General features: G+C 42.8%; 1 protein-coding gene across 4 annotated transcripts; it reads right to left on the bottom strand.

Annotated features, from left to right (window-relative positions):
- On the bottom strand, positions 1-26,490 carry LOC139416160 (serine/threonine-protein phosphatase PP1-beta catalytic subunit-like). Of its 4 annotated transcripts, none has more exons than XM_071164503.1 (9): positions 26,327-26,466; positions 6,068-6,085; positions 5,620-5,751; positions 5,065-5,295; positions 4,699-4,803; positions 4,199-4,270; positions 3,521-3,672; positions 895-1,029; positions 1-502 (listed from the first exon to the last, which is right to left on the bottom strand). In XM_071164503.1, the coding sequence occupies exons 1-9, from the start codon at positions 26,376-26,378 to the stop codon at positions 398-400; spliced, it is 1,002 nt and encodes a 333-aa protein (XP_071020604.1). In that variant the 5' UTR covers positions 26,379-26,466; the 3' UTR covers positions 1-397. The 4 variants fall into 4 exon arrangements, with proteins under 4 accessions (XP_071020604.1, XP_071020603.1, XP_071020607.1 ...); XM_071164502.1 differs by lacking the exon at positions 26,327-26,466 and adding an exon at positions 14,872-15,356; XM_071164506.1 differs by lacking the exon at positions 26,327-26,466 and adding an exon at positions 9,664-9,987.
- Positions 26,491-26,681: the final 191 nt, after the last annotated feature.

A 26,681-nucleotide genomic window follows, 5' to 3' on the forward strand; every position in this document is an offset into this window, starting at 1 on the left:
TAAGGTTTATTCCCCATTTTTTATTTATTTATTGAAAACCCAGCAGTCGTCATTAACACCTGTTCTTACTGGATAGGAATGAAATGCTCAACTGGAGCTAGTAGCCGGTCATTCTGCCATAAGCCCAAAAACGCAAGAAGAAAAACATTAAGAAGAAAAAACACTTCTGCAAACAGAATGACTACTTCAAAAAAACAAGTGTGGTTGGTTACACAGTTGCTTAAAAAAAAGCCTTTGGCAGGAGAGCGGTGCGTGACAAAAGTTCAGAGGGGGAATTAAAATGGGTTTGGGTTTTATCTACTTTCTCTGACAAGTGTTTCTCTCGTGGAAAGCGGATGAGGGACCGTCGCTCATCCACGACGTCCGCTCATCTCCTTCCTCGCTCTCGCTCCCACGTTCACCGTTTCTTTGGCGGGACGGCTGTGCGGGGCGGGGTGACGGGTCGGCCGGAGGTCATCCCTCCGTACTGATACTTGGCCTTCTTCTCAGACGGCTTCAGGATCTGCACAGTTGTAGTGGACAAGGACAGATACACGGATCATACACCTAAATCCCAATCAGAGGCATATACCACCTGTATAATTGTACCCAATTCTTCTTTAATATGTTTGGTGAATCATTAATACTAATAGACACAATAAGAGACTAAACAGTATAATTATATCACACCTAAGGGTGTATCCGAGTGATAGTCGTGATATAGTCACAATATAGAATGGACAAGAGGCTTATTGCTTAAACGGTGTACAAACTTCACTGTGTGGAAAGATACATTTTAGGGACTTATGAGAATGTTCGCAGTCGGTGTCTCTGATTTTACATCCACACCAATCGTACTCCATACAGACGGAAACCAGCTGCGGTTGTCAGTGGTGCCAATGACGCTGCTTTTACCTGGAAGGAGCACATCAGGGTCTCGTCAACGCTCATCATGCCGCCGGCGTTGTCAAACTCTCCACAGTAGTTAGGAGCTGAGAACAGAGTCACCAGCTGCCGCTTGGCAAAGAACTCATATCCATCCTCCACCACCTGGTGGAGACACAGTCAGCACATCAGAGGAGCCGCAGTATCACAGTCAAGCTAGTCAATGTATTTTACAGAGTTAAGTTGTAGTATTGCAAGTGAGGTGTATAATACTTTTCATGTGCTGTTGTCAGTGTATGAGTACTTTATCTAAGAGTGAAGGTAGTAAATGTCTTCCTTTTTTTAAGAAGTGGCTTATGAGCCTGGCGGTAGGAGCGTTGGGCCAGTAACCGAAAGGTTGCTGGATCGAATCCCCGAGCTGACAAGGTAGAAATCTGTCGTTCTGCCCCTGAGCAAGGCAGTTAACCCACGGTTCCCCGGGCACAGAAGACGTGGGGTGTCAATTAAGGCAGCCCCCTGCACCTCTGATTCAGAAGGGTTGGGTTAAATGCGGAAGACACATTTCAGTTGTACAACTGACTAGGTATACCCCTTTCCTTTATGGGAAAGAGAGTGTTGGAAAGACACCGGAAAGGTAGAATAGGAAGGGCAAGGGTCACTGGCCATGTAGTACATTATGATTATGAACTTGCTTAGTCTAGAACCTAGACTAAACTATAGGCTACCCACTGGGCATACGTGGATAATTGGGTCATATTTGGTTGAGACATTAATGAGTTTATAACCTATATTCACCCACTCAAAAAAGACAGCCAAATATTAGTTAAATTTGCACCTGAAAGCACAACCAAATTCCAATGGAAAAATTAGGTCAGATTTTTGGTTCAGTTGTCACCCGAATGACGTATGCTGTGCTTTCAACCATTTAAGAGCACAGCAGTTCAAATGGGAATACAATGTCAGATATTTTTGATAACAGATGAATGTGTTATCACTGTGTTTCATCTAATAGAAGAACCAAATGACCTGGATTGCAGTTGAGATTACATTAAAAGTACATGGTACAGGGCCTCCCGAGTGGCGCAGCGGTCTAAGGCGTCACATTGAGGCGTCACTACAGACCCGGGTTTGATACCAGGCTGTGTCGCGACCGGGAGACCCATGAGGTGGCGCACAATTAGCCCAGCGTCGTCCGGGTTAGGGGAGGGTTTGGCCGGCTGGGGTGTCCTTGTCCCATCGCGCTCTAGTGACTCCTTGTGGCGGGCCGGGCACATGCACGCTGACTTTTGACATTGGTGCAGCTGGCTTCCGGGTTAAGCGAGCAGTACGACTTGACAGAGTCGCGTTTCGGAGGCTCTCGACCTTCGCCTCTCCTGAGTCCATACGGGACTCACCAAATTAGGTTTAAAGAAAGTCAATTTTTTTTAAATTATACCTGGTACAAGTAATCAATGCTGTTAAAGATTCTACGCAGACTATTACAGCAATTGTGAAGTTCTCTACAGACCTGCGACAACCTATGCATGCCACCTTGAACACACACACTTTATATGATTACAGAAGAAGACCTTTATAGTTACAGTCACCTTAAAATGTGGCCATGGATGTGTTACTCGTTTTAAGGTTGAACGTGACAAACGTTTGTAAAAGACCCTTAACTTTAGTCTATTTACGGTACTACAATGTAATACTGAATTGTGTTTGGTTGACAATATAACCCAATATCAACATTTAAAGGAGATGTATCTACTGCTGGGATACTTCCACCTGACACTCCCATTCTTTTAACATTCATTTTTGGTTGAGATGGAGATGTGAATCCAACATATCAATGATTCATTTGAAAACCGATTGGAATTAACGGCAGACTAATTCAGTGGCACGGCTGGAAGTGTCCCGGCAGAATATACATCGCCTACAAATGTTGATGTTTGGTTTGCGTTGGCTCTAAATATCATTACATTTGAAATCAAACCAGAGCTTGAAAGCCTAGGCCTTTTGTGTGGTCTATTTTCTGTTGAAGTATGTGTTGAATTCCAACCATGGCTGTTGATGACTTTGCAGATGCTATACAGGCCTAAATATCATCATTGATGATAAAAGCGATAAAGTAAGGGTCACATTTTAATTTGCTCTGTTAAACCTACTCTTTGGAATGACGTATAGCAACAGTGAATCTATTTAGTTTTAAAGCGGAGATCTCTCAACAATCATTCTCACGAACAGCACATTGGTAATAATCGGTGTCAAATAGCATAGATAATCAAGGCTGAGCTTGGTTAAAACCCTGGATGGGAGATATCAATTCTTTAGTAGGAGGTGCTGACCCAGCCTATTGTTTTTCGTTTTTGGATATGACATTGAAGTAGTGGATATAACATTGAAGATCTGACATTGTTTTAAAGGTACAAACTCAACATATTTTATACAAGGTTTGTCTCTGTTGACATTTGGTTACCATGATGACATAATTGTGTGGTTGAAATGTTACCGTCAAAACAACAGTTTACGTGGACGACTTTTTTTCAAATACAATTTATGTTCCGCGTCACAATGCGTTGACTGATTCTGTTGAAACAATGTTGACTCAACCAGTTTGTGCCCAGTGGGTAGTGTCTTTTTTCCCTATCAGAATGACAGGTCAGTTCAGTTGTACCTGGTGGGCTCTGCAGATGAGGTCCAGATCGTGACGGTTTAGGAACTTGCTGACCACATCAGCCCCAAATGTGAACGAGACCCCGCGATCGTTCTCCCCCCAACCCTGAACGTCTTTGTCTGGGTCCGACCACAGCAGGTCACACAGCAACCCTGGAACACACACACATACACACAGCAGGATCTGAGACTTGAACAATGGCTTCGGTGGGTCACATCGTGACCATATAAGGAGATGTGTTCTAGAAAGTTCTGTGATGAGCCGATACTGGACTTGGTCAAAATGTACTTCTCTTTAAAAATGAACCAGACAGTCAGGTTTTCTGTGACTTATACAGTGAGTATCAGAGCCTTATTTAGATATAATTAGATAGGTCTACTGTATTGACATAACAATAGGTTTATCCTGGACACATGAACAGTCTTTTAAATAATTTTTAAATAACCCATATGGTAATGTCAAAAGTCAATTGGTTTTGAGAATCAGAAAATCTTTAAAGAATTAGCTACATTGTACAGTACAATAGTCTGGGAACACACTGTGGGCAATTCAATCAAATTTTGCTTAGGAAATACTGACCACTACTGTCCGCTAAAGGAAATAGCACTTGTTTTTGTAATGTTGGAGAGGTGGTGTGTATATAAATATATATGTGTGTGTGTGTGTGTGTGGACCTACCCGTGTCAGGAACGTCTGTGGGTCTCATGATGCGACGGATCTGCTCCATAGACTGCAAGTCTGGAGAGAGGCCTGGTAGGAGACAGAGGAGCACAGAGACAATAGCACTCAGTCACAGTAATCAAAAACACATCCATTTAAAATCCACACACTTTCAAGGTCACTTCCTGCCAGAACCAGCCCGTTGTAGGATACCGCTCGACACAGAGCCTTTAACTATTTTTTTTGCACCATGTCATAGTCATGACTCATGTCCAATGTCCTGCTTGCATTGTTATTCCATTGTACACATGTTGAATACATGCGTAGTATGTAATAATTATTGTAATGCACAAAATAATGATGTGACTGATTTGTTCTATAGGGTGTTCATTTGACTGACAGGAGTAAAGGTTTGCTACATCAACTTTCATATTCATTTGCTGAGCAAGACGATGATCGTTTAACAGCCAAGTCATAGACAGGGAGTTTGAGTGGCAGCTTCTCCAGCAGTGCTGTACCTCCATGGCAACAGAAGATCTTCTCATCCACGATGGCAGCGATGGGAAGGCAGTTGAAGCAGTCAGTAAATGTCTTCCACAGCTTTATGTTGAATCTGCGCTTACCTGGAGAAACAGTGAGACAAGAAAAAAAAACACACTTTGTAACATCAGGGATCTTGTAATTCCAGCAATTTTACTCTTGTGACAGAGGCCGCCCTGTGTTGAATGGCTGCATTTGTTTTTCCAAATAAGCATTCATTAGTGTGTGTGTCACGGTGAGGTATTTAGCTCAATTACTTGTATGAAACCCAAACAATTGCACTAGGCAATGTATTGAAGTGTACGTGTGTGCAGAGCGTGTGTGCAAGCAGGCGTGCTACTCACACTCGTCGTAGAAGCCGTAGATGCGGTTGATGGAGGCACACTCGTGGTTGCCCCTGAGGAGGAAGAAGTTCTCTGGGTATTTGATCTTGTAGGCCAGCAGTAGACAGATGGTCTCCAGGGACTGCTTCCCTCGGTCCACGTAGTCTCCCAGGAACAGGTAGTTGGCCTCGGGCGGGAAGCCCCCGTACTCGAAGAGCCGCAGCAGGTCTGTGTACTGGCCGTGGATGTCACCTGAGAGCGGGAGGAGGGGAGAGAAAGGAGGAGCGTAACTACCCTAGCCTAGCTATCCACAGTCAGGGCAATTCATGAATGACAGGTGCAGAACTGGACATGGAGGGGAAACGATGTGTGTTCGAGATGCACAGATTCTGCGCAGACCAACGGGTCACAAAATCCCCGGAGAGGCTTTTACTCAATGCGCTCGACAGAGACCCGATAATAATGTAATTGTATGGCGCTATAATAATCACACTCAACGTGATGAGGTTAAAAAGTGGAGGGGAGATGTAGTGGGGATTCCTCATCTTTGTCATCATCATCGTCATCATCACCTACCACAGATCTTGAGGGGAGCCTCCAGTTCCAGGAGAATGGGCTGGCTGAGGAAGATCTCTCTGGACTTGATGCAGAGGCCCCTCACCTCAGCCTCTGACATCTGCACGATCTTCCCAGGGCGACATCCCCGCACTGACACAGAGACCAACAGAGAGAGTTAGATTTGATGGCAAAGGGTACTGGAACTTAAAAGACACATTTCACTCCAAATTTAAATCCATCTCTCTGCCAGGTGCAACAGACCTACATTCTATACGTGACGGTGTTCTTTTTTGGCTTCTCAGTAGTCAGCGTGATAGTGCAGTACTACCGAGGCCTGCCTGAAGTGATGACTGAAGGGGGGTGGAGTGGAGGGGGGGTGGGACTAATCCAGTTCAGGCACAACACTCTACTAAGCAGGTACCGCCTACTACCCCCGAGCACGCACCCCAAATTCCTTTTTACTTACTTTTCACGTTTTTAAAATCTGTGTTTTTATAACCACAACAGGAACACATGGCGAGTCAGTCCGGCCCAGTGTCCCGAGGGTGAGGTTTTCATGAAAAAGCCAAAAAGGGTAAATATGAGGGCCTGGGTTGTGTCAACACAGCGGTCCAAATAGACTGACAGTCTATTTGACCTCACAACGCCAGCCATTCAGAATAACAGGGCAGGGCTGGGGCTGTGTACAGTAAGTGCCTTTTCTCACACTATGGCAGGTACAGGTAGACCTACTCCTATTGTACTGGCTGTGGTTGTTGTTGTTATTTTACATGACATAAAGTGCATTTGGAAAATATTCAGACCAAAATGGATTAAATCCCCCCCCCCCCCCCCCCCCCCCCCCCCCATTAATCTACACACAATACCCCATAGTGACAAAGCAAAAACAGGTTTTTAGAGATGTTTGCAAATTTATAAAAAATAAAAACCAGAAATATCACATTTACATAAGTATTCAGACACTTTACTCAGTACTTTGTTGAAGCACATTTGGCAGCGATTACAGCATCGAGTCTTCTTGGGTATGACGCTACAAGCTTGGCACACCTGTATTTGGGGAGTTTCTCCCATTTTTCTCTGGACAATGACCTAAAATACATCTCCAGACTGTAAGGGCTATTTGATCAAGAAGGAGAGTGCTGGAGTGCTGCATGAGATAACCTGGCCTCCACAATCACCCGACCTCAACCCAATTGAGATGGTTTGGGATGAGTTGGACCGCAGAGTGAAGGAAAAGCAGCCAACAAGTGCTCAGCATATGTGGGAACTCCTTCAAGACTGTTGGAAAAGCATTTCAGGTGAAGCTGGTTGAGAGAATGCAAAGAGTGTGCAAAGCTCTCATCAAGGCAAAGGGTGGCTACTTTGAAGAATCTCAAATATAAATATGTTTTGATTTGTTTAACACTATTTTGGTTACTACATGATTCCATATGTGTTAATTCATAGTTTTAATGTCTTCACTATTATTCTACAATGTAGAAAATAGTAAAAATATAGAAAAACCCTTGAATGAGTAGGTGTGTCCAAACGTTTGACTGGTACTGTATGTAAATAAGATATTCCTGTTTTAATAAATGTGTAAACATTTCAAAAAACCTGTCTTTGCTTTGTCATTATGGGGTATTGTGTGTAGATTTGATTATGATTTAGATTTTATTTAATCCATTTTAGAATAAGGCTGTAACGTAAACATTTTTTAGAAAAAAGGTCAAGGGGTCTGAATACTTTCCGAATGCACTGTAATTGGGTCACATTCATTTATGTCGACACAGGTGTCCCTAAAGTATTCCAAATGAAAAAGTCAATTGTGTACAATAGGCACAATTCATCCTAGATTTTAGCAAACTAGGTTTCTTCAGTTATAACTAAGAAAAAGGGTTTTCACAGCATGCATTTGGGAGGGGAAAAAAAGCACAAAATATTCAGTCTGTTAAAAAATAGCACATTGCAGATGTAGATGGCAGATTCCCAAAGTCATGCACAATGGATTAGTTGCCATATCCCTAAGCATGTATACCATTTAGCAGTTTCATTGCTGCCCATTTAATGACAGACTACAGTTCCGGCATGAGCCAGAGAACCAGAGATTCCTAGAAGTGACTGAGCCACTGCCTAGCACCCGACCCATAGCACAGGGGTAAATCTATTTGATTTGAATGGAACCTTCCAAACATATTTGAACTGCACAGAAAGCGATAAATGGCTGAGATTGATATCGCTTAAAAGCTTACAAAAAGGGTTGTCAAACTATTTTTATCATTGATTTAATTAAAAATTAAATAATGTAATTTTTTTTAACCTTAAAATGCTAATGATCTAAAAACGTGTAGCTTAGACCCTATTTTACATCAGCTGAGGGTTTTGTGTTGTGCCCGCCAACGGTTGAGACAAAAAATGCTCTTGAATACAGGGTGGGTGTCATGTTTTGGCTGACAAATGTGCTAAAAGGGGGAATAAAATTACAATTTCAACTTTCGATGGTTGGAGGTTCGCACATCGGAGAATATCTGTTTTAAATTACACTGTCAATCCTCCATAGGAAACCTATTGAAATCATAGAAATATAGATACTAGAATGGACACGAGCATTTAAGTTGACGTTTGAGGGTGGGAGTACCGGTGGCCATCTTTTGTGGTAGTACCAGCAAAATTGCAGTGGTCTGATGGGATATGACCATTCTGTGATTTATATTTATATGATTGAATTGACACCCACCCTGTATTCAAGAGCATTTTGTGTCTCAACCGATAGCAGGCACAACACAGAAACCTGAGGTAAAGTAGGGTCTAAGCTACAACAACAAAAAAACGGAGTTTACGCATTTAGATAATTGAAGTTAAGTTTTTTTTTTAAGGCATAATTTATCAAATAGTTTGACAACCCTGTTTTGTTAGCTTTTAAATGATATCAAACTCAATGGCTTATCTTTTCCAGTGATTCCAGGACACAAACGTCTCAGTATGTTGGGGTTTTCAAAATGGGTCAACTTTATGTTTTGGCATTCAGGTCCAAAAGTCATTTTCTGACCACTTTTTCCACGGGCTAACATATGAAACGTTTGGTTTAAATCAAAAGGGATGCTGTCAAAAAGTGAAAATTCAATTCAAATGGATTGACCCGCTGTCGACTGGTACTTTGTGTGACCCGGCTATTTCTGCATTGAGACCTTAAATCAAGCTGTGTAAACATTCCCTCTTCTCCTCCAAACCCACAGGAGAACGTTATCTAAAAAGATATCAGATTTCTAGTATCCCTAAGAGAGTCATATACAATGAGGCCAGGAGGCAGAACTAAGCGGACCTAGCCTTCCTATTGAACAGTCTGCCCTCCTAGTTGGTGATTTAGACGGGGGTCTCGATCAGAAAATATAGTCACATTCAGGAATATAAACAACACCGTCTGACTTCCAACACACACACACACTCTCTCTCCAGTGAGGATGAAACCTGAGGAGGATGGGGTCAGAGGGTGTGTGCATGTCTCTGTGTGTGTTGTCCTCAGACCAGTGGTGAGGTGTTTGCAGAGAAGCGACTGGGAGTCCCAACATATGAGAGGAGAGAATCAACGCAGACTCCACAGCCGGGCCACCACCGCACTGCAACACTGGACCGGAGTGGATGGCCTTACATGTCATGGAAAGGTCTACATGACAGATATGCACATTCGCAGCCAAAGCAACAGGGCAATTCCACGATAACGGAATTACACGTTGACTCACTTTAAAAATGTCTGCCACAAAAGGATTACATTTATTTGTACCGTCAATTGGACACCAGGTCCAACCACGTTTATACCCAACCCCTCTGAATCAGAGAGGTGTGGGGGACTGACACATTGGTAATCCGGGAGCTGTTGTTGAGGGGGGTTAACTGCCTTACTAAAGGGCAGAACGACAGAAACAGATGTCTATGACTGGCTCAGATTTGGCTCGGCCAGGGCAGACTGACCGAATTTCGACTACTTTTCAGAGTCCATGGCCATCCGCTGTGGGTCAGTGGTCAGTGGGTGAGGATGCTCGTCACAGTAAATGGAAAGGGGGTACATTTTTAGAAAGGTGCTACCTTCCACAGAGGGTTCTACATGGAACCCAAAGGGGTTCTACCTGGAACCCAAAATGGTTCTAGCTGGAATCCTACGGCACGTGTCAAACTCATTCCACGGAGGGTCGAGTGTCTGCGGATTTTCCCTCCTCCCTTGGACTTGATTGATGAATTAAGGTCACTGATTAGTAAGGAACTCCCCTCACCTGGTTGTCCAGGTCTGAAAAACTAAAAAACAGCAGACACTAGGCCCTCCATGGAATGAGTTTGACGCCCCTGTCCAATGGGGACATCCGAGAAGTGTGGGTGGTAGGTGTCAGCAAGAGCCGGGAGAGGTGACATTAACTGGAGAGAAATAGGAGAGAGAGAGAGAGAGAGAGCAGCAGAGAGAAAGAGGGAAAGTGAGAAGGAGGAGTTGTCCTGACTGTTTTCGCAGTCTTGCTTTAACAACAGAAAGAGGGTAAAAAAAACAGTCATGAGCTGAACATAACAGTATGCCAGTGGAAGGGAGGACAGTTGCAGGTGACACAACTGTAGTTTGTGACTACTATAATTTCCCATTGTTGCCAGTTCAATTGCAGTAATTTCGTTACTGATTTGGTAACAGAACTGAGTTTTAATCACTTAATAATGAATCAATGGAATTACAAGGCAACCTTTCTTCAACTTACAGAAGGAATATAATTGATACAAAACTAAATATAAATGTTGATATTGGTTTGCAAGGGTCTTTATGTCAACATGATTGTGTTTGGATGTATTTCTAATACCAGTAGATGTTGTCTAAGACCACTTTTCCATCTGGTTGACCAGAAATTAAAGCTTTTGCTTATTCCCAAATTTTAGAATGGAAAATGGTTGACAAATGTATCTATGCCTTCATTTCCCCCCAAAATATAGACTCCTAGCTTTCATTAGACACCTAATTTGACACGCTCCTATGAACTTCACATGTTGGTGCTCATGGGTCATTTTAGATGGAAATGCTCAAACACAAACACACGTGCACAAAGATGTGCGCACACACACACGTCCACATCATTGTAAAACGCATAAAGGTGTACACACAAACACACAGAAAAAGACGTGTGCACTGACACGTACACTGCTGCCTGCCAGCCACAGTCTTGTGACCTTGACTTCAGCTGCAACCACTGGCGGATTCGCGGGAGGTATCAACCCACCGATCCTGCCCCTTTTCTCTGCACTGCAGCGTTTCGACGGCGAGGGGCGGTACCGCAGGCAGTCACCATGGCAACACACCAGGGAGGTCATCTGCGAGGCAAGGTGTTGATGAGCGTTGGGTTGCGAGCTGAAGGCAGAGCCGATTGGCAGACACAGAGCCTCCACCACTCCACCTACCCCATGGTGTGAATACTAATGTGGCATGTCATGGCCACTGACTGACGTGGCGAGCAGACTAGAACAGCACACCCTGGGTCCTGGATGTTTATGAATAGGCGGCACCACTTGTTCGCTTGTGCCGAGTCAAAATGAGCCAGAGCCCGATAGAATAAGCTGTAATTTTGACAAATGTGCTCGACTTGAAAAGACATTGAAGTTGCGTTGTGGATTGCTATTGCTTTGCATGAGAGGTTGGTACGGTTTGCAAGTTAGGTTTTCCTTTGTTTTTGTTTGAAAAGGAAATCTCTCGCTCCAACATCCAATTCATCACTCCTAATTTGGCCATGTTCTGACAGTGTGTGTGTGTGTGTGTGTGTGTGTGTGTGTGTGTGTATGTGTATGTGTGTGCGTACAGACTGCAAAGGGGGGTAGGAGGAGAATAAGGGTACAGAACCTGACCTTTCGTAAGCCAGTACAAAATGTCCTTTCCAGTGCCCTGCAATCTTCCCTCTGCCAGATCAGATCACTGCTATGCAGCTCTCCCACCCAGACCCTCTCCTTCTATCCTCTCCTCTTCTTTCCCCCTTTCTCCCGCTCTCATCTTATGGTTCTTCTAAAAGCTGTGGAATCCTGCCCAGCTAGCGCATAACGTTCTGAGAACCATATGTTTCTTAGAGCTTGGTGAGAGCATGGTTGTCCTACGGTTATTTTGCATACAACCTTCCCACATCATTCTGGGGATGGTGCGGGATAGTTGTTTGGCTTTGGAACGTTCTCAGCACATTTAAGGAACTTGACAAAATAATGTAATTTTTTTGGTATTTCATTACTTTAACCGAACATTTCCTAAAAGTTAAAATATGGTTACATTTAATAACATTTTTGGAACGTTTTCCAACTGGTTTGACATTCAGAGAACATTAACGAACAACGTTCATCTGTGGGGATTTCAGTATTTCATAACATTTCTTACAGGCTTCCTCGTGGTTTTATTTAAAGTCATGTACTCAGAACATTAAGAAAACGTTCCATAAAAACCACAAGAAAACATTAGCAACGTTCAAAGAACGTTCTAAGAATGTTATTTAAAAACATTTAATTCTCAGCGTCAACAACTCTCTCTCTGTCCCTACCCTCTATTTTGTTAAGTGTGTACAGGTGTGTTGGCCAAGCCCACTAATTGGCCACACCAGATGTTAATGAGTGTGTGTTTCCTTTGAAATGGGGTCTGTTTGAATAGACTAAAATGAACAGCTTTGTACGAGTAAAAAAAGCACACATGGTGTGCTAGCTCCATCTTGGTGGTGCAGTGGACTGAATTCATGGATAGAGAAGAAAATATCATAGATTCAAATCTCACCGACGCTGTGCCACAATAAAACTACATGTGTTCGCATTAATGTCTAAGCAAATGAATTTCCATGTGTCCTGTGTTTGAAGTCCCAAACAGTTAACCCAAACTAAGCCAGCAGTGTTATTAAAAGTTGTATTGGTAACATTCAGTTAAAGTTAAGTTACTCAAAAACCTCCAAATAACCTAGAATTTCTGTTCTCAGAACGTTAATAAAAAACTCCAAGGAAAACTCAGGGAACCATAGTAAAACATTCTCAGAATCTCCCTGCAACCTAAAAAATGTATGTTTCTAGAACAGGCAAAATGCTCACTACTGTTCTCAGAACAGTCTGTTTTACAGGTCAGGAAACTCATAGCTTCGTTCCCAGAACCAATGGGAAACCAAACTTGTACATTCCCACAACTTCCAAGAAACCAAATGTGCTAGCTGGGTGGTCCTTCCACCCCCTCCCTTCTATCATGTATCTGTCTGTGAACTGTGTGTGACTTCACAGGACAGTCTGGCCCTGCCCCTGCCCTGAGATACACAACATTCCGCATGACCTGTGCACACACACACACACACACACACACACACACACACACACACACACACACACACACACACACACACACACACACACACACACACACACACACACACACAACATTCTGAGAATCATGTTTCTTAGAGCTTGGTAAGAACGTGGTTGCCCTATGCTTATATTGTACACAATCTTCCCACAACTTTCTGGGAATGATGCAGGATAGAAACAACAATCTTCTGTGGGAATTTCAGTACTTCAGCATAACGTTTCCTACAAGTTTCCTCAAAGCACAGACACACAGCAGAACACCTCCCGAGGGCTAGCTTGTCTTGTCTGGGCGAGTCAGTCACGTTCCTACACTACACCCTGATGCAACAAACCCAATTAATTTCAGTTTGTGTACGTATGTGGTTGTATTCTAGATAACACAAAGATGGTTTTGTGGCTAGTTATAGGGCAACTTGCTGCCTACTTAGCCGTCATCTTTTTCACTTCCTTGCCTGTGTTCTATTTAGGAGTCAGGTGGGTTGAGAAGTTTTCCATTCATTGAAGAGAGCAAGGCTCCGTTAATGTTGGCATAGAAGGAGAGAGAAACAGATTCAGACCGTGCTTCTCCCAGCATTACCATATATGGGTGCTGTTTCGTAGGAGAGGAAGTAGGAAGTAATCTCTCAGGACAAATGAGGACAGAGAGAGAGAGAGAGCACTTCAAAAAGTCTTCAGCCACCACCAACTGATGCTAAGTGCACTAGCTAGCCACTCAGGGCTGTAGCCAGGGTCAGGGTTTTAGTGAAGTCTGGAGAACAGCAAAAATAAGCTAAAATGACATCAGCCATGATCACATTAGCTTCTGTAGCTTCAATCACGTTAGTCGATCTACAAACACATAGCGGCCATAGCCTGTTAGCTATACAGTTAGCCGCTACACATTAACTCTGGGATTAAAAGCTACAGTTTGATACGTACAGAGGGACCTGTTAACAGAACAAGTACTTTATAAACAAAAAGGTAAATAAATACATTTGCTTTTACATAACTTTTTGTTGTTGCAGTTTTACAAGTCATCTCCTGCAATTCTACCCATTTTGCCATGACTTACGCCAAGTTGCAGTGATATAATATCTAAGTGAGAGTGACTAGGAAAATCAATGGGGCCCCCCTGTAAGCCAGGGTCCCTGGGCCTGGTTGGTAATTCGGCCATGATTACTACATGTTAAGATTCCTAAATTAGTCTAGTTAGTCTAGCCAGCTATCTAAAAAAAAAAATCATGTTTACTGACATGGGCTAATTGAGTGACTGTCAGTGAGTGACATACGAGGAAAACTCCTGACGCACAACCAAGTTTCAAAATGTCACCTTGTGTATTCTACTCTTCCAACTCGCAACAGTAAGTTGAGACCCCGACTGAGTTCCCAAATTGTATTTGATTTCCTTCAAATAAATGACAGAGGTCCGGACCTCGGTGTCCTCATAGGTACTGTAACTACGGCCCTGTAGCCACTAGCTAGCCTGGTTCACTTAACAACAATCTGACAAGAACAACAACAAGTCACACCACTGGCAGCCATGACGACTGAGGCCCATAACAATAACTCCCCTGTCAGCTGCAGTCGGCCAATCACAACGTCAGCCCATTCACTATGTGGCAGAAAGGGCGACTCAGACTGATGTCACACTGACATACCACACTGAATGGGAATGCTTTTTAGTGTGGTTTTAACAGATACATTTTAACAGTATATTGTCAGATGAAATATATTTGCTTTTTCTACATCCAATCCAGCTAGAAATATTCAAACTCCAATCAAGGCTTAAAGGTCTCCACAAAAACATTGCAGTCTCTTCACACGAGTGAACAATAACAACGGTAATAAACTCTGTGACCTTTCGCCAGTCTCCATCTCCATTCTACTTTGTTGTTGCCATGCATCTCGCTTTCTCCCATCGGGCAACAGGCCAGGCTCAGCTGCCCCCCCCCCCCCCCCCATCCACTCCCGCCATACCTCCTCCGTCCTCCTCTCCCACACACAGGGGCTGGAAACCAGTGACCCCACAGTGGACACGCAGTGGCTCGAATCTGGGTCCGAGAACAGGAGAGAATGTCAAGCAGAAACCCCAACTGCTTTCCATGGCATTTCAGAAATGTTTTTCCCCTTAGTTCTTCTTCAGAGTGCTTTTTTGTTCTTTGTGAAGTGTCGTGGTGAATGGCCGTCATTGTGGAGTGAAAGAAAGTAAGAAGGGGAGGGAGAAATGGAGAAAGAGAGGGAGAGAAAATAGAGAGAGAGCGAGGGAGAGAGAAAAAGATCAAGTGATGGATGGAGAGAGAGAATGATGGATGAAGAGAGAGAGAGAGAGAAAGCACACGAGAGAGAGAGAGAGATTAGAGAATGAGAAAAGCTCTCAAGCTGAAAAGCCTCCATGAGTCCAGTGCTGTGCCATGGCTGGTGCCAGGGGGAGACGCTCCGCACTGCCCGCCACCGGGCCACACACACAGGCACCACCATTGTTGTTTCCACAACAGTGGAGCGCCGCCCTCACTGTCATTGCTCGACATCCATCCATCCTCTACCCCTTCACAGAGAGCACCATCATACCCATCAACAACAACAACAACACCTTAGAAACCATAGCTATACAACGTACACTGTACTGTGCTCAGTTCAGGAACGGATTTGGACACATCCCAATATGTGGTCCATGAGCATCATTTATGCGCGTACATTTTCATGTAAATCTTCCGTTGACATCATCTCAAGATTACAAGTAAGTAAAGATCTCAAGTAGGTTTCGGTCCAGAGTGACACAAACAGCATGGCTTGCATCTCAAACGGCACCCTATGGGCCCTGGTCAAAAGTACTGCACTATCTAGGGAATAGGGTGTCATTTTGGACACAACCCCATAGCTGCACTGCGCCCCCACAGTGAAGGCTCTATCAACTCAACTCAGTTGACTTCATGAATAGGAAGAAAGAAAAAAAACGGCCACCTGATGCCCCGTAAACAAGGATAACAGAACATGACTCCAGCTCTAACTGCAGGTCGCCATGCTCATGTACGGCCGAATGGTGTTGTTTGTGCCCTATAAAAAGGGCCACGGGCCACCTGTGATGGCAACGAGACAGAGAGGCTGTTGTTGGGATGTTGTTGGTAAGCTAGGGCATGTGGGCATACAGAGAGAGAGAGAGAGAGAGAGAGAGAGAGAGAGAGAGAGAGAGAGAGAGAGAGAGAGAGAGAGAGAGAGAGAGAGAGAGAGAGAGAGAGAGAGAGAGAGAGAGAGAGAGAGAGAGAGAGAGAGAGAGAGAGAGAGAGAGAGAGAGAGAGAGAGAGAGAGAGAGAGAGAGACATACAGACAGACAGACAGACAGACAGACAGAGAGATGCAGTGGAATAGTTAGTGCTGGCTCCCTTGCATATTACACACATACTAATAAAGCTAACGAGAAGAAGGGGGGGATGCAAAACTGAAACAAACATAAAAACACACTAGATGAAAATGAATGGTGATATAGGAAACAACTGATAGTATAGACAACTGGTATAGGAAACTGATAGTATAGACAACTGATGGTATAGAAAACTGGTATAGGAAACTGATAGTATAGACAACTGATGGTATAGAAAACTGATAGTATAGACAACTGATAGTATAGACAACTGATAGTATAGACAACTGGTATAGGAAACTGATAGTATAGACAACTGATAGTATAGACAACTGATAGTATAGACAACTGATAGTATAGACAACTGATAGTACAGTGGGGCAAAAAAGTATTTAGTCAGTCACCAATTGTGCAAGTTCTCCCACTTAAAAAGATGAGAAAGGCCTGGAATTTTCATCATAGGTACACTTCAACTATGACAGACAAAATGAGAAGAAAAAAAATTCAGAAAATCACATTTTAGGATTTTTAATGAATTTATTTGAAAATTAAAATTACAAAAGCTAGGCACTAAATAACACAGATAGAGTGTGACAAGAAAACATATTGTATATGTACGGTATGGAGAATGAGAGAGAGAGTCCACCTATCAGGAGACCGTACTATACAGCCAGAGGCCAGTGGCTTAGGGACAGACAGTAAAGCAGACGGAACAAATGTCAAACAACCTCGGTTCTTGGGTGTGTGGCCGTGACATCAAAGACCACAGGCATGGGACTGATGTAAACAGTTCGTCACACACACACACACACACACACACACACACACACACACACACACACACACACACACACACACACACACACACACACACACACACACAGAGCAAAGTAGCTTATTTTAAAGTATCGTTACATTACTCCTTCCACATGATACGGCCAGAAGGCTTTCTCTAGTCATACAACAGGAGGGAGGGCAGACTATACTCTTATCACTAGATCTGTTAGCCAGCTATGCAGTAGAAACACAGGCTCCCCCTGTTCCTGCCTATTGCACATCACCATCAATAAACCACAACGTGTTCTCTGTCTGTCTGCCTGTCTGTCTGTCTTTCTTTCTTTCTGTCTTTCTGTCTGTCTTTCTGTCTTTCTGTCTGTCTTTCTGTCTGGGTGTCTGTGTGAGAGAGACACGGAGATAGATAGAAGTGGGTACATGTGAGAGAGAGAGATAGATAGAAGTGGGTCTATGTGTGTGTGAAAGAGAGAGAGAGAGAGAGAGAGAGAGAGAGAGAAAAGTGGGTATATGAGAGAGAGAGAGAGAGAGAGAGAGAGAGAGATAGTCTTCGATAAAAGACAGTCGATAAAAGACAGTACTGTGCAGCCGTCTTCATCGACCTGGCCAAGGCTTTCGACTCACATTCTTATCAGCAGACTCAATAGCCTTGGTTTCTTAAATGACTGCCTCGCCTGGTTCACCAACTACTTCTCAGATAGAGTTCAGTGTGTCAAATCGAAGGGCCTGTTGTCCGGACCTCTGGCAGTCTCTATGGGGCTACCACAGGGTTAAATTCTCGGGCCGACTCTTTTCTCTGTATATATCAACGAGCTCACTGGTCACCATAGCACCCACACGTAGCACGCACTCCAGCAGGTATATCTCACTGGTCACCCCCAAAGCCAACACCTTTGGCCACCTTTCCTTCCAGTTCTCTGCTGCCAATGACTGGAACGAAATGCAAAAATCGCTGAAGTTGGAAACTTATATCTCCCTCACTAACTTTAAGCAACAGCTATCTGAGCAGCTTACCGATCGCTGCAGCTGCACACAGTATGTAAATAGCCCATCCAATCTACCTACCTCGTACCCATATAGTTTAGATTTACTTTTTTGCTCTTTTGCAGACCAGTATTTCTACTTGCACATCATCATCTGCACATCTATCACTCCAGTGTTAATTTTCTAAATTGTAATTACTTCGCTATTATGGCCTATTTATTGCCTTACCTCCTCACACCATTTGCACACACTGTGAATAGACTTTTTCTATTGTGTTATTGATTGTACGTTTCTTTATTCCATGTGTAACTCTGTGTTGTTGTTTGTGTCTCACTGCTTTGCTTTATCTTGGTCAGGTCGCAGGGTTAAATGAGAACTTGTTCTCAACTGGCCTACCTGGTTAAATAAAGGTTAAATAAATTGAAAAAGAGAGAGAGAGAGAGAAGTGGGTATATGTGAGAGAGAGAGAGATAGAAGTGGGTATATGTGAGAGATAGAGATAGAAGTGGGTATATGTGAGAGAGATAGATAGAAGTGGGTATATGTGAGAGAGAAATAGATAGAAGTGGGTATATGTGAGAGAGAGAGAGAGATAGAAGTGGGTATATGTGAGAGAGAGAGAGATAGAAGTGGGTATATGTGAGAGAGAGACATGGAGATAAAGAAGAAAGAGAGCAACAGATGTGAACCATAAGAGGCCATTTCCACAACTGTGCAGTATGCTGCTGCCGTGTGTTTGTGTCACCAGAAGGAGTGTGTGGGTAATTCCTCAGAAGGGGGACAGCTGCGTCTGTTGACATTTAATGGTGGATCCGACAGGGGTCGGGTGGAGGGGAGCTGAATGGCACTAGGGCTCACCGTTAAAGAGGTGAGGCAACGATTTGAGGGAGTAACCCGGAACCTCCAACCCTGGGATGTGTTCATTAGGTGTGTGTGTGTGTGTGTGTGTGTGTGTGTGTGTGTGTGTGTGTGTGTGTGTGTGTGTAGTATGAACTGGTTTGAAAACAATGTAATTGTAAACAAACACTGTATAGCCTCAAAACGTGGTTGAAACTGTCGTAACCGGCCACGACCGGGAGGTCGGTGGGGCGACGCTCAATTGGCCTAGCGTCGTCCGGGTTAGGGAGGGTTTGGCCGGTAGGAATATCCTTGTCTCATCGCGCACCAGCGACTCCTGTGGCGGGCAGTGCACGGTAACCAAGGTTGCCAGGTGCACGGTGTTTCGTCCGACACATTGGTGCGGCTGGCTTCCGGGTTGGATGCGCGCTGTGTTAAGAAGCAGTGCGGCTTGGTTGGGTTGTGTATCGGAGGACACATGACTTTCAACATACGTCTCTCCCGAGCCCGTACGGGTGTTGTAGCGATGAGACAAGGTATTAGCTACTAAACAATTGGATACCACGAAATTGGGGAGAAAAGGGGTAAAATTCAAACAAAAAAAACAACAACAAAAAAAACGTGGTTGAAACTATCATTTTGACATCATGTACAGTATGGTCAGTCCTTGGCTCCATAGCTCTGTCTATGAATTTAAGAGTGGTTACATTTCTCCAGACCCATCCTTCAGCTGTTTACCAAAACAGTGGTAGGGTGTTCGGTTTTGAAATTTTAACTACAGATTGCACCTTTAAGGGTTGACGTTCAGTGTTTTTCCTGCCAACAGGATAGAAAGTGGGCTAGCAGTAGTGCATGGAGCTAGCTCGCCTAATTCTCCTCCTGCTAGGTCTCTGGTAGGACACATACACACACATACACCAAGAAGCCTTTAGGAACAGATCAGGCAAATTTACCCATCTGAGTTTCCTCAGTGCTACGGAGCGCTTGGCCAAAAATGCAGCCTGCCTCTGGCTCAGTCTCTGGGCACAACTGGCTCTGTTCTGAAGACATCCATCCTCTCCACTACTGGCTCTCTCTCTGTTTGTCCAGAGACTACATTCCACTAAGTGTGTGTGTGTGTGTGTGTGTGTGTGTGTGTGTGTGTGTGTGTGTGTGTGTGTGTGTGTGTGTGTGTGTGTGTGTGTGTGTGTGTGTGTGTGTGTGTGTGTGTGTGTCAGTCTGCTGGTCTGTGTGTGTGTGTATTCAACATTTGTACATCAGTACTTCTTCGGTCCATATACAGGTTTAGAAAACACACAGGAAGAACAGTATCTTTGACGGCCGTTCCTAAGAGCACATAGCCACACCTACAGTGCCTTGCGAAAGTATTCGGCCCCCTTGAACTTTGCAACCTTTTGCCACATTTCAGGCTTCAAACATAAAGATATAAAACTGTATTTTTTTGTGAAGAATCAACAACAAGTGGGACACAATCATGAAGTGGAACGACATTTATTGGATATTTCAAACTTTTTTAACAAATCAAAAACTGAAAAATTGGGCGTGCAAAATTATTCAGCCCCCTTAAGTTAATACTTTGTAGTGCCACCTTTTGCTGCGATTACAGCTGTAAGTCGCTTGGGGTATGTCTCTATCAGTTTTGCACATCGAGAGACTGACATTTTTTCCCATTCCTCCTTGCAAAACAGCTCGAGCTCAGTGAGGTTGGATGGAGAGCATTTGTGAACAGCAGTTTTCAGTTCTTTCCACAGATTCTCGATTGGATTCAGGTCTGGACTTTGACTTGGCCATTCTAACACCTGGATATGTTTATTTTTGAACCATTCCATTGTAGATTTTGCTTTATGTTTTGGATCATTGTTTTGTTGGAAGACAAATCTCCGTCCCAGTCTCAGGTCTTTTGCAGACTCCATCAGGTTTTCTTCCAGAATGGTCCTGTATTTGGCTCCATCCATCTTCCCATCAATTTTAACCATCTTCCCTGTCCCTGCTGAAGAAAAGCAGGCCCAAACCATGATGCTGCCACCACCATGTTTGACAGTGGGGATGGTGTGTTCAGCTGTGTTGCTTTTACGCCAAACATAACGTTTTGCATTGTTGCCAAAAAGTTCAATTTTGGTTTTATCTGACCAGAGCACCTTCTTCCACATGTTTGGTGTGTCTCCCAGGTGGCTTGTGGCAAACTTTAAACAACACTTTTTATGGATATCTTTAAGAAATGGCTTTCTTCTTGCCACTCTTCCATAAAGGCCAGATTTGTGCAATATACGACTGATTGTTGTCCTATGAACAGAGTCTCCCACCTCAGCTGTAGATCTCTGCAGTTCATCCAGAGTGATCATGGGCCTCTTGGCTGCATCTCTGATCAGTCTTCTCCTTGTATGAGCTGAAAGTTTAGAGGGACGGCCAGGTCTTGGTAGATTTGCAGTGGTCTGATACTCCTTCCATTTCAATATTATCGCTTGCACAGTGCTCCTTGGGATGTTTAAAGCTTGGGAAATCTTTTTGTATCCAAATCCGGCTTTAAACTTCTTCACAACAGTATCTCGGACCTGCCTGGTGTGTTCCTTGTTCTTCATGATGCTCTCTGCGCTTTTAACGGACCTCTGAGACTATCACAGTGCAGGTGCATTGATACGGAGACTTGATTACACACAGGTGGATTGTATTTATCATCATTAGTCATTTAGGTAAACATTGGATCATTCAGAGATCCTCACTGAACTTCTGGAGAGAGTTTGCTGCACTGAAAGTAAAGGGGCTGAATAATTTTGCACGCCCAATTTTTCAGTTTTTGATTTGTTAAAAAAGTTTGAAATATCCAATAAATGTCGTTCCACTTCATGATTGTGTCCCACTTGTTGTTGATTCTTCACAAAAAAATACAGTTTTATATCTTCATGTTTGAAGCCTGAAATGTGGCAAAAGGTCGCAAAGTTCAAGGGGGCCGAATACTTTCGCAAGGCACTGTATCTGGAAGTATCTTATTTAGCCTTGCTTCAGTGAGGCATCATCCCCAACTAACTCTGCTCATAACACTGGCTATGGGCACGAGAGGCTTTCTTTGAAAGATAAAAAGGTTACCTACTGGGTCAGGAGCACTTAAGAGTATTCTTATTGATGCAGTAGCTTTAAGGTTAAAACTCGAATGCTGTGTTGCATTAATAACACATGTTTTATTTTGCCATGTTTACCAGATCAGCTTCTTAACTTTAGGAAATAACTGCCAAAATGTAGCCTTCTGCACAAGCAGGGACTTTCCAAATGGCTGAGACCTAAAGTCTGTGTGGTTACGGTGTACCTTACAGTGTGAAAAGTGCCTACTCGTGAACAGAGAAGCCTGTCCATCGCTCTGTGGCTTGCACAAAATAATTGGCATGCAAGAAGGGGAGCACAGCCCTCCTTAAATTCTTTATGATGACTATACATAAGGTCATTTCCCAGCTTCCTTAGTGACATAATACTAGGCATCGGACTCAGAGCACAGTTGAAGTCGGAAGTTTACATACACTTAGGTTTTGAACCACTCTACAAATTTCTTGTTAACAAACTAGAATTTTGGCAAGTCGGTCAGGACATCTACCTTGTGCATGACACAAGTAATTTTTCCAACAATTGTTTACAGACAGATTATTTCATTTAATCACAAATCCAGTGGGTCAGAAACGTACATACACTAAGTTGACTGTGCCTTTAAATAGCTTGGAAAATTCCAGAAAATTATGTCATGGCTTTAGAAGCTTCTGAAAGGCTAATTGACATAATTTGAGTCAATTGGAGGTGTACCTGAAGATATATTTCAAAGCCTACCTTCAAACTCAGTGCTTGACATCATGGGAAAATCAAAAGAAATCAGCTAAGACCTCAGAATTGTTTTTTTAGACCTCCACAAGTCTGGTTCATCCTTGGGAGCAATTTCCAAATGCCCGAAGGTACCACGTTCATCTGTACAAACAGTACGCAAGTATAAACACCATGGGACCACTCAACCGTCATACCGCTCAGGAAGGAGACGCGTTCTGTCTCCTAGTAATGAACGTACTTTGGTGCGAAAAGTGCAAATCAATCCCAGAACAACAGCAAAGGACCTTGTGAAGATGGAGGAAACAGGTTCAAAAGTATCTATATCCACAGTAAAACGAGTCCTATATCAACATAACCTGAAAGGCCACTCAGCAAGGAAGAGGTCACTGCTCCAAAACCGCCATAAAAAAGCCAGACTACGGTTTGCAACTGCACATGGGGACAAGGATCATACGTTTTGGAGAAATGTCCTCTGGTCTGTTGAAACAAAAATAAAACTGTTTGGCCATAATGACCATCGTTATGTTCAGAGGAAAAAGGGGGAGGCTCGCAAGCCAATAAAAGCTGAAATAAATAATTCTCTCTATTATTCTGACATTTCACATTCTTAAAATAAAGTGGTGATCCTAACTGACCTGAGACATGGAATTTTTACTAGGATTAAATGTCAGGAATTGTGAAAAACTGAGTTTAAATGTATTTGGCTACGGTGTGTGTAAACTTCCAACTTCAACTGTATATGCAGTGTATTATAAGCATTATATAGTGATATAGGCATATTTTTTGAATGGTTCTTTGCAACATCTGAATAGGTAAATGAAGTTGTAAAGTCCAACAATTCTTTATTTTTTTATATTAAGTCTTTTTTAATAAACTGTTAACAGGGAAAAAATATTTGGTGGTCTGCTTGTATGTTGTGCTTTGAGTAGGAAGGCTACTTCAGAAAGAGACAGTAACTTACCTAATTATGTAGGCTAGACTGTTCACTTTTCTGCACATCAAAACAAATCGATATCGAGATCGATTGACTGCTGTTCTACCTCTTACCATATGTGAGTAGCAGTTGTGTAAAGTACTTAAGCAAAAATACTTGGGGGGGTATCTGTACTTTACAATTCATATTATTGACAACTTTTACTTTACTACATTCCTAAAGAAAATTATGTACTTCTTACTTAATACGGTTTCCCTGACACCGAAAAGTACTCGTTACATTTTGAATGTTTAGCGGACTGGAAAATTGCCTAATTCAAATGCTTATCAAGAGAACATCCCTGCTGCCTCTGATACGGCAGACTCACTAAACACGTGCTGTGTTGGAGCATGCACCTGGCTATCCGTAAAAAAATACATAAAAGAAAATGATTTATACGTTTGATACCAGTATATTTAAAACCCAATTCTTTTATACTTTTACTCAAGTAGTATTTTACTGGGTGACTTTTACATGAGTCATTTTCTATAAAAGGTATCTTTACTTTTACTTAAGTATGACAATTGGGTACTTTTTCCACCACTGACTCTGTGTGTGTGTGTGTGTGTGTGTGATATATATATAAATAAATAAATAAGAGAGAGAGAGAGCGCGAGAGATAGGATTGTTGACTCAATACTCAGTTTGTTTCCCTAAAATAGAGTATATCCTTTCATTCAACCTGACAGTAACTATCTATATATACAGTAGAGTCAAAAGTTTGGACACACCTATTCATTCAAGGGTTTTTCTTGATTTTATACTATTTTCTATAATAGTGAAGTCATCAAAACTAGGAAATAACACATATGGAATCATGTAGTAACCAAAAAAAGTGTTAAACAAATCAAAATATATTGTAGATTTTGTATTCTTCAAAGTAGCCACCCTTTGCCTTGATGACAGCTTTGCACACTCTTGATATTCTCTCAGCCAGCTTCACGAGGTAGTCACCTGGAATGATTTCAATGAACAGGTGTGCCTTGTTAAAAGTACATTTGTGGAATTTCTTTCCTTCTTAATGTATTTGAGCCAATCAGTCGTGTTGTGACAAGGTAGGGTTGGTAAACAGATGATTGGCCTATTTGGTAAAAGACCAAGTCCATATTATGGGAAGAAAAGCTCAAATAAGCAAAGAGAAAACGACAGTCCATCATTACTTTAAGACATGAGGGTCAGTAAATCCGGAAAATTTCAAGAACTTTTAAAGTTTCTTCAAGTGCAGTCACAAAAACCATCAAGTGCTATGATGAAACTGGCTCTCATGATTATTGTCACAGGAAAGTGAGATCCAGAGTTCCCTCTGCTGCAGATGATAAGTTCATTAGAGTTAACTGCACCTCAAATAAATGCACCTCAAATTAATTCTTCACAGAGTTCAAGTAACAGACACATCTCAACATCAACTGTTCAGAGGAGACTGCGTGAATCAGGCTTTCATGGTCGAAATGCTGCAAAGAAACCACTACTAAAGGATACCAATAAGAAGGGACTTGCTTGGGCCAAGAAACACGAGCAATGGACTTTAGACCGGTGGAAATCTGTCCTTTGGTCTGATGTGTCCAAATGTCTTTGTGAGACGCAGAGCAGGTGAATGAATGGATGATCTCCGCATGTGTGGTTCCCACCGTGAAGCATGGAAGAGGAAGTGTGATGGTGCTTTGCTGGTGACACTGTCAGTGATTTAGAATTCAAGGCACACTTAACCAGCATGGCTTCCACAGCATTCTGCAGCAATACGCCTTCCCATCTGGTTTGCGCTTAGTGGAGTATAATTTGTTTTTAAACAGGACAATGACCCAACACACCTCCTGGCTGTGTAAGGGCTATTTGAAGGAGAGTGATGGAATGCTGCAACAGATGACCTGGCCTCCACAATCAAACAACCTCAAACCAATTGAGATGGTTTGGGATGAGTTGGACCGCAGAGTGAAGGAAAAGCAGCCAACTGCTCAGCATTAGTGGGAACTCCTTCAAGACTGTTGGAAAAGCATTTCAGGTGAAGCTGGTTGAGAGAATGCCAAGAGTGAAATAGAAAATGACTCAAGTAAAAGTAATCCAGTAAAAAGTTAAAGTATTTTGTTTAAAATATACATAAGTATTGAAAGTAAATGTAATTGCTAAATATACTTAAGTATTGAAAGTAAAAGTATAAATAATTTCAAATTCCTTATATTATGCAAACCAGACTGCCCCATTTTCTATTACATATATATGTTTTACATTTACAGGTGGCCAGGGACTTTATCTTGATAAGTGCGTGAATTGGACCATTTATCTGTCCTGATAAGCATAAAAAAAATGTACGAGTGCTTTTGGGTGTCAAGGAAAATGTATGGAGTAAAAAGTATATTTTCTTGAGGAATGTAGAAAAGTAAAAGTAGTCCAAAATATAAATAGTAAAGTACAGATACCCCCCAAAACTACTCAAGTAGTACTTTCAAATGTTTTTTCTTAAGTACTTTGCACAACTGCAGAAAGAGGGGGTGTTAAACGTATAGGTGTGCCTGTGTTTCTGATAAGTGCCGGATAGTCCTATACAACTCCGGGCTCTCCTTCCCTCGAACCAGGGCCTCCTGTTGTAAACTAACCACTATAAGGACAGGGTTTCAGACCGCAACGCAATGGCCAGCGCCTTGTTTTGAAATGTAAAATAAAGAATGTAAAGGCTTTGATAAACTCACCCTCTAATAGCCGGGCGATCAGCGAGTCGACGTCCAACTCCCCCTCCGCCATTTCTACAGTGGGTGCTGCTGACAGACAGGGCTCTCTCCACTGCTAACTGCTGCCACAGACCCTGGCAGGCACCGCCTGAACACCGGCGCCGACTCACAGCCGCGGAATGCATGCTCCCGGGTCTCTCCGCCCGAATTTTTATTTGTACTGGGAGGGAATCAAATGTATGGTATAAGCTTATATAATAGAACAGGTTCATGATAATAACACCGTTCCAATATGAACATGTAGGCTAATCATAATAGCTAGTCTAGTGTATGTTTTATAGATCAATAACAATGCAGTCATATCCTAATAATAGTC

This window comes from Oncorhynchus clarkii, chromosome 9, assembly GCF_045791955.1.
Source record: "Oncorhynchus clarkii lewisi isolate Uvic-CL-2024 chromosome 9, UVic_Ocla_1.0, whole genome shotgun sequence".
Classification (NCBI taxonomy): domain Eukaryota; kingdom Metazoa; phylum Chordata; class Actinopteri; order Salmoniformes; family Salmonidae; genus Oncorhynchus; species Oncorhynchus clarkii.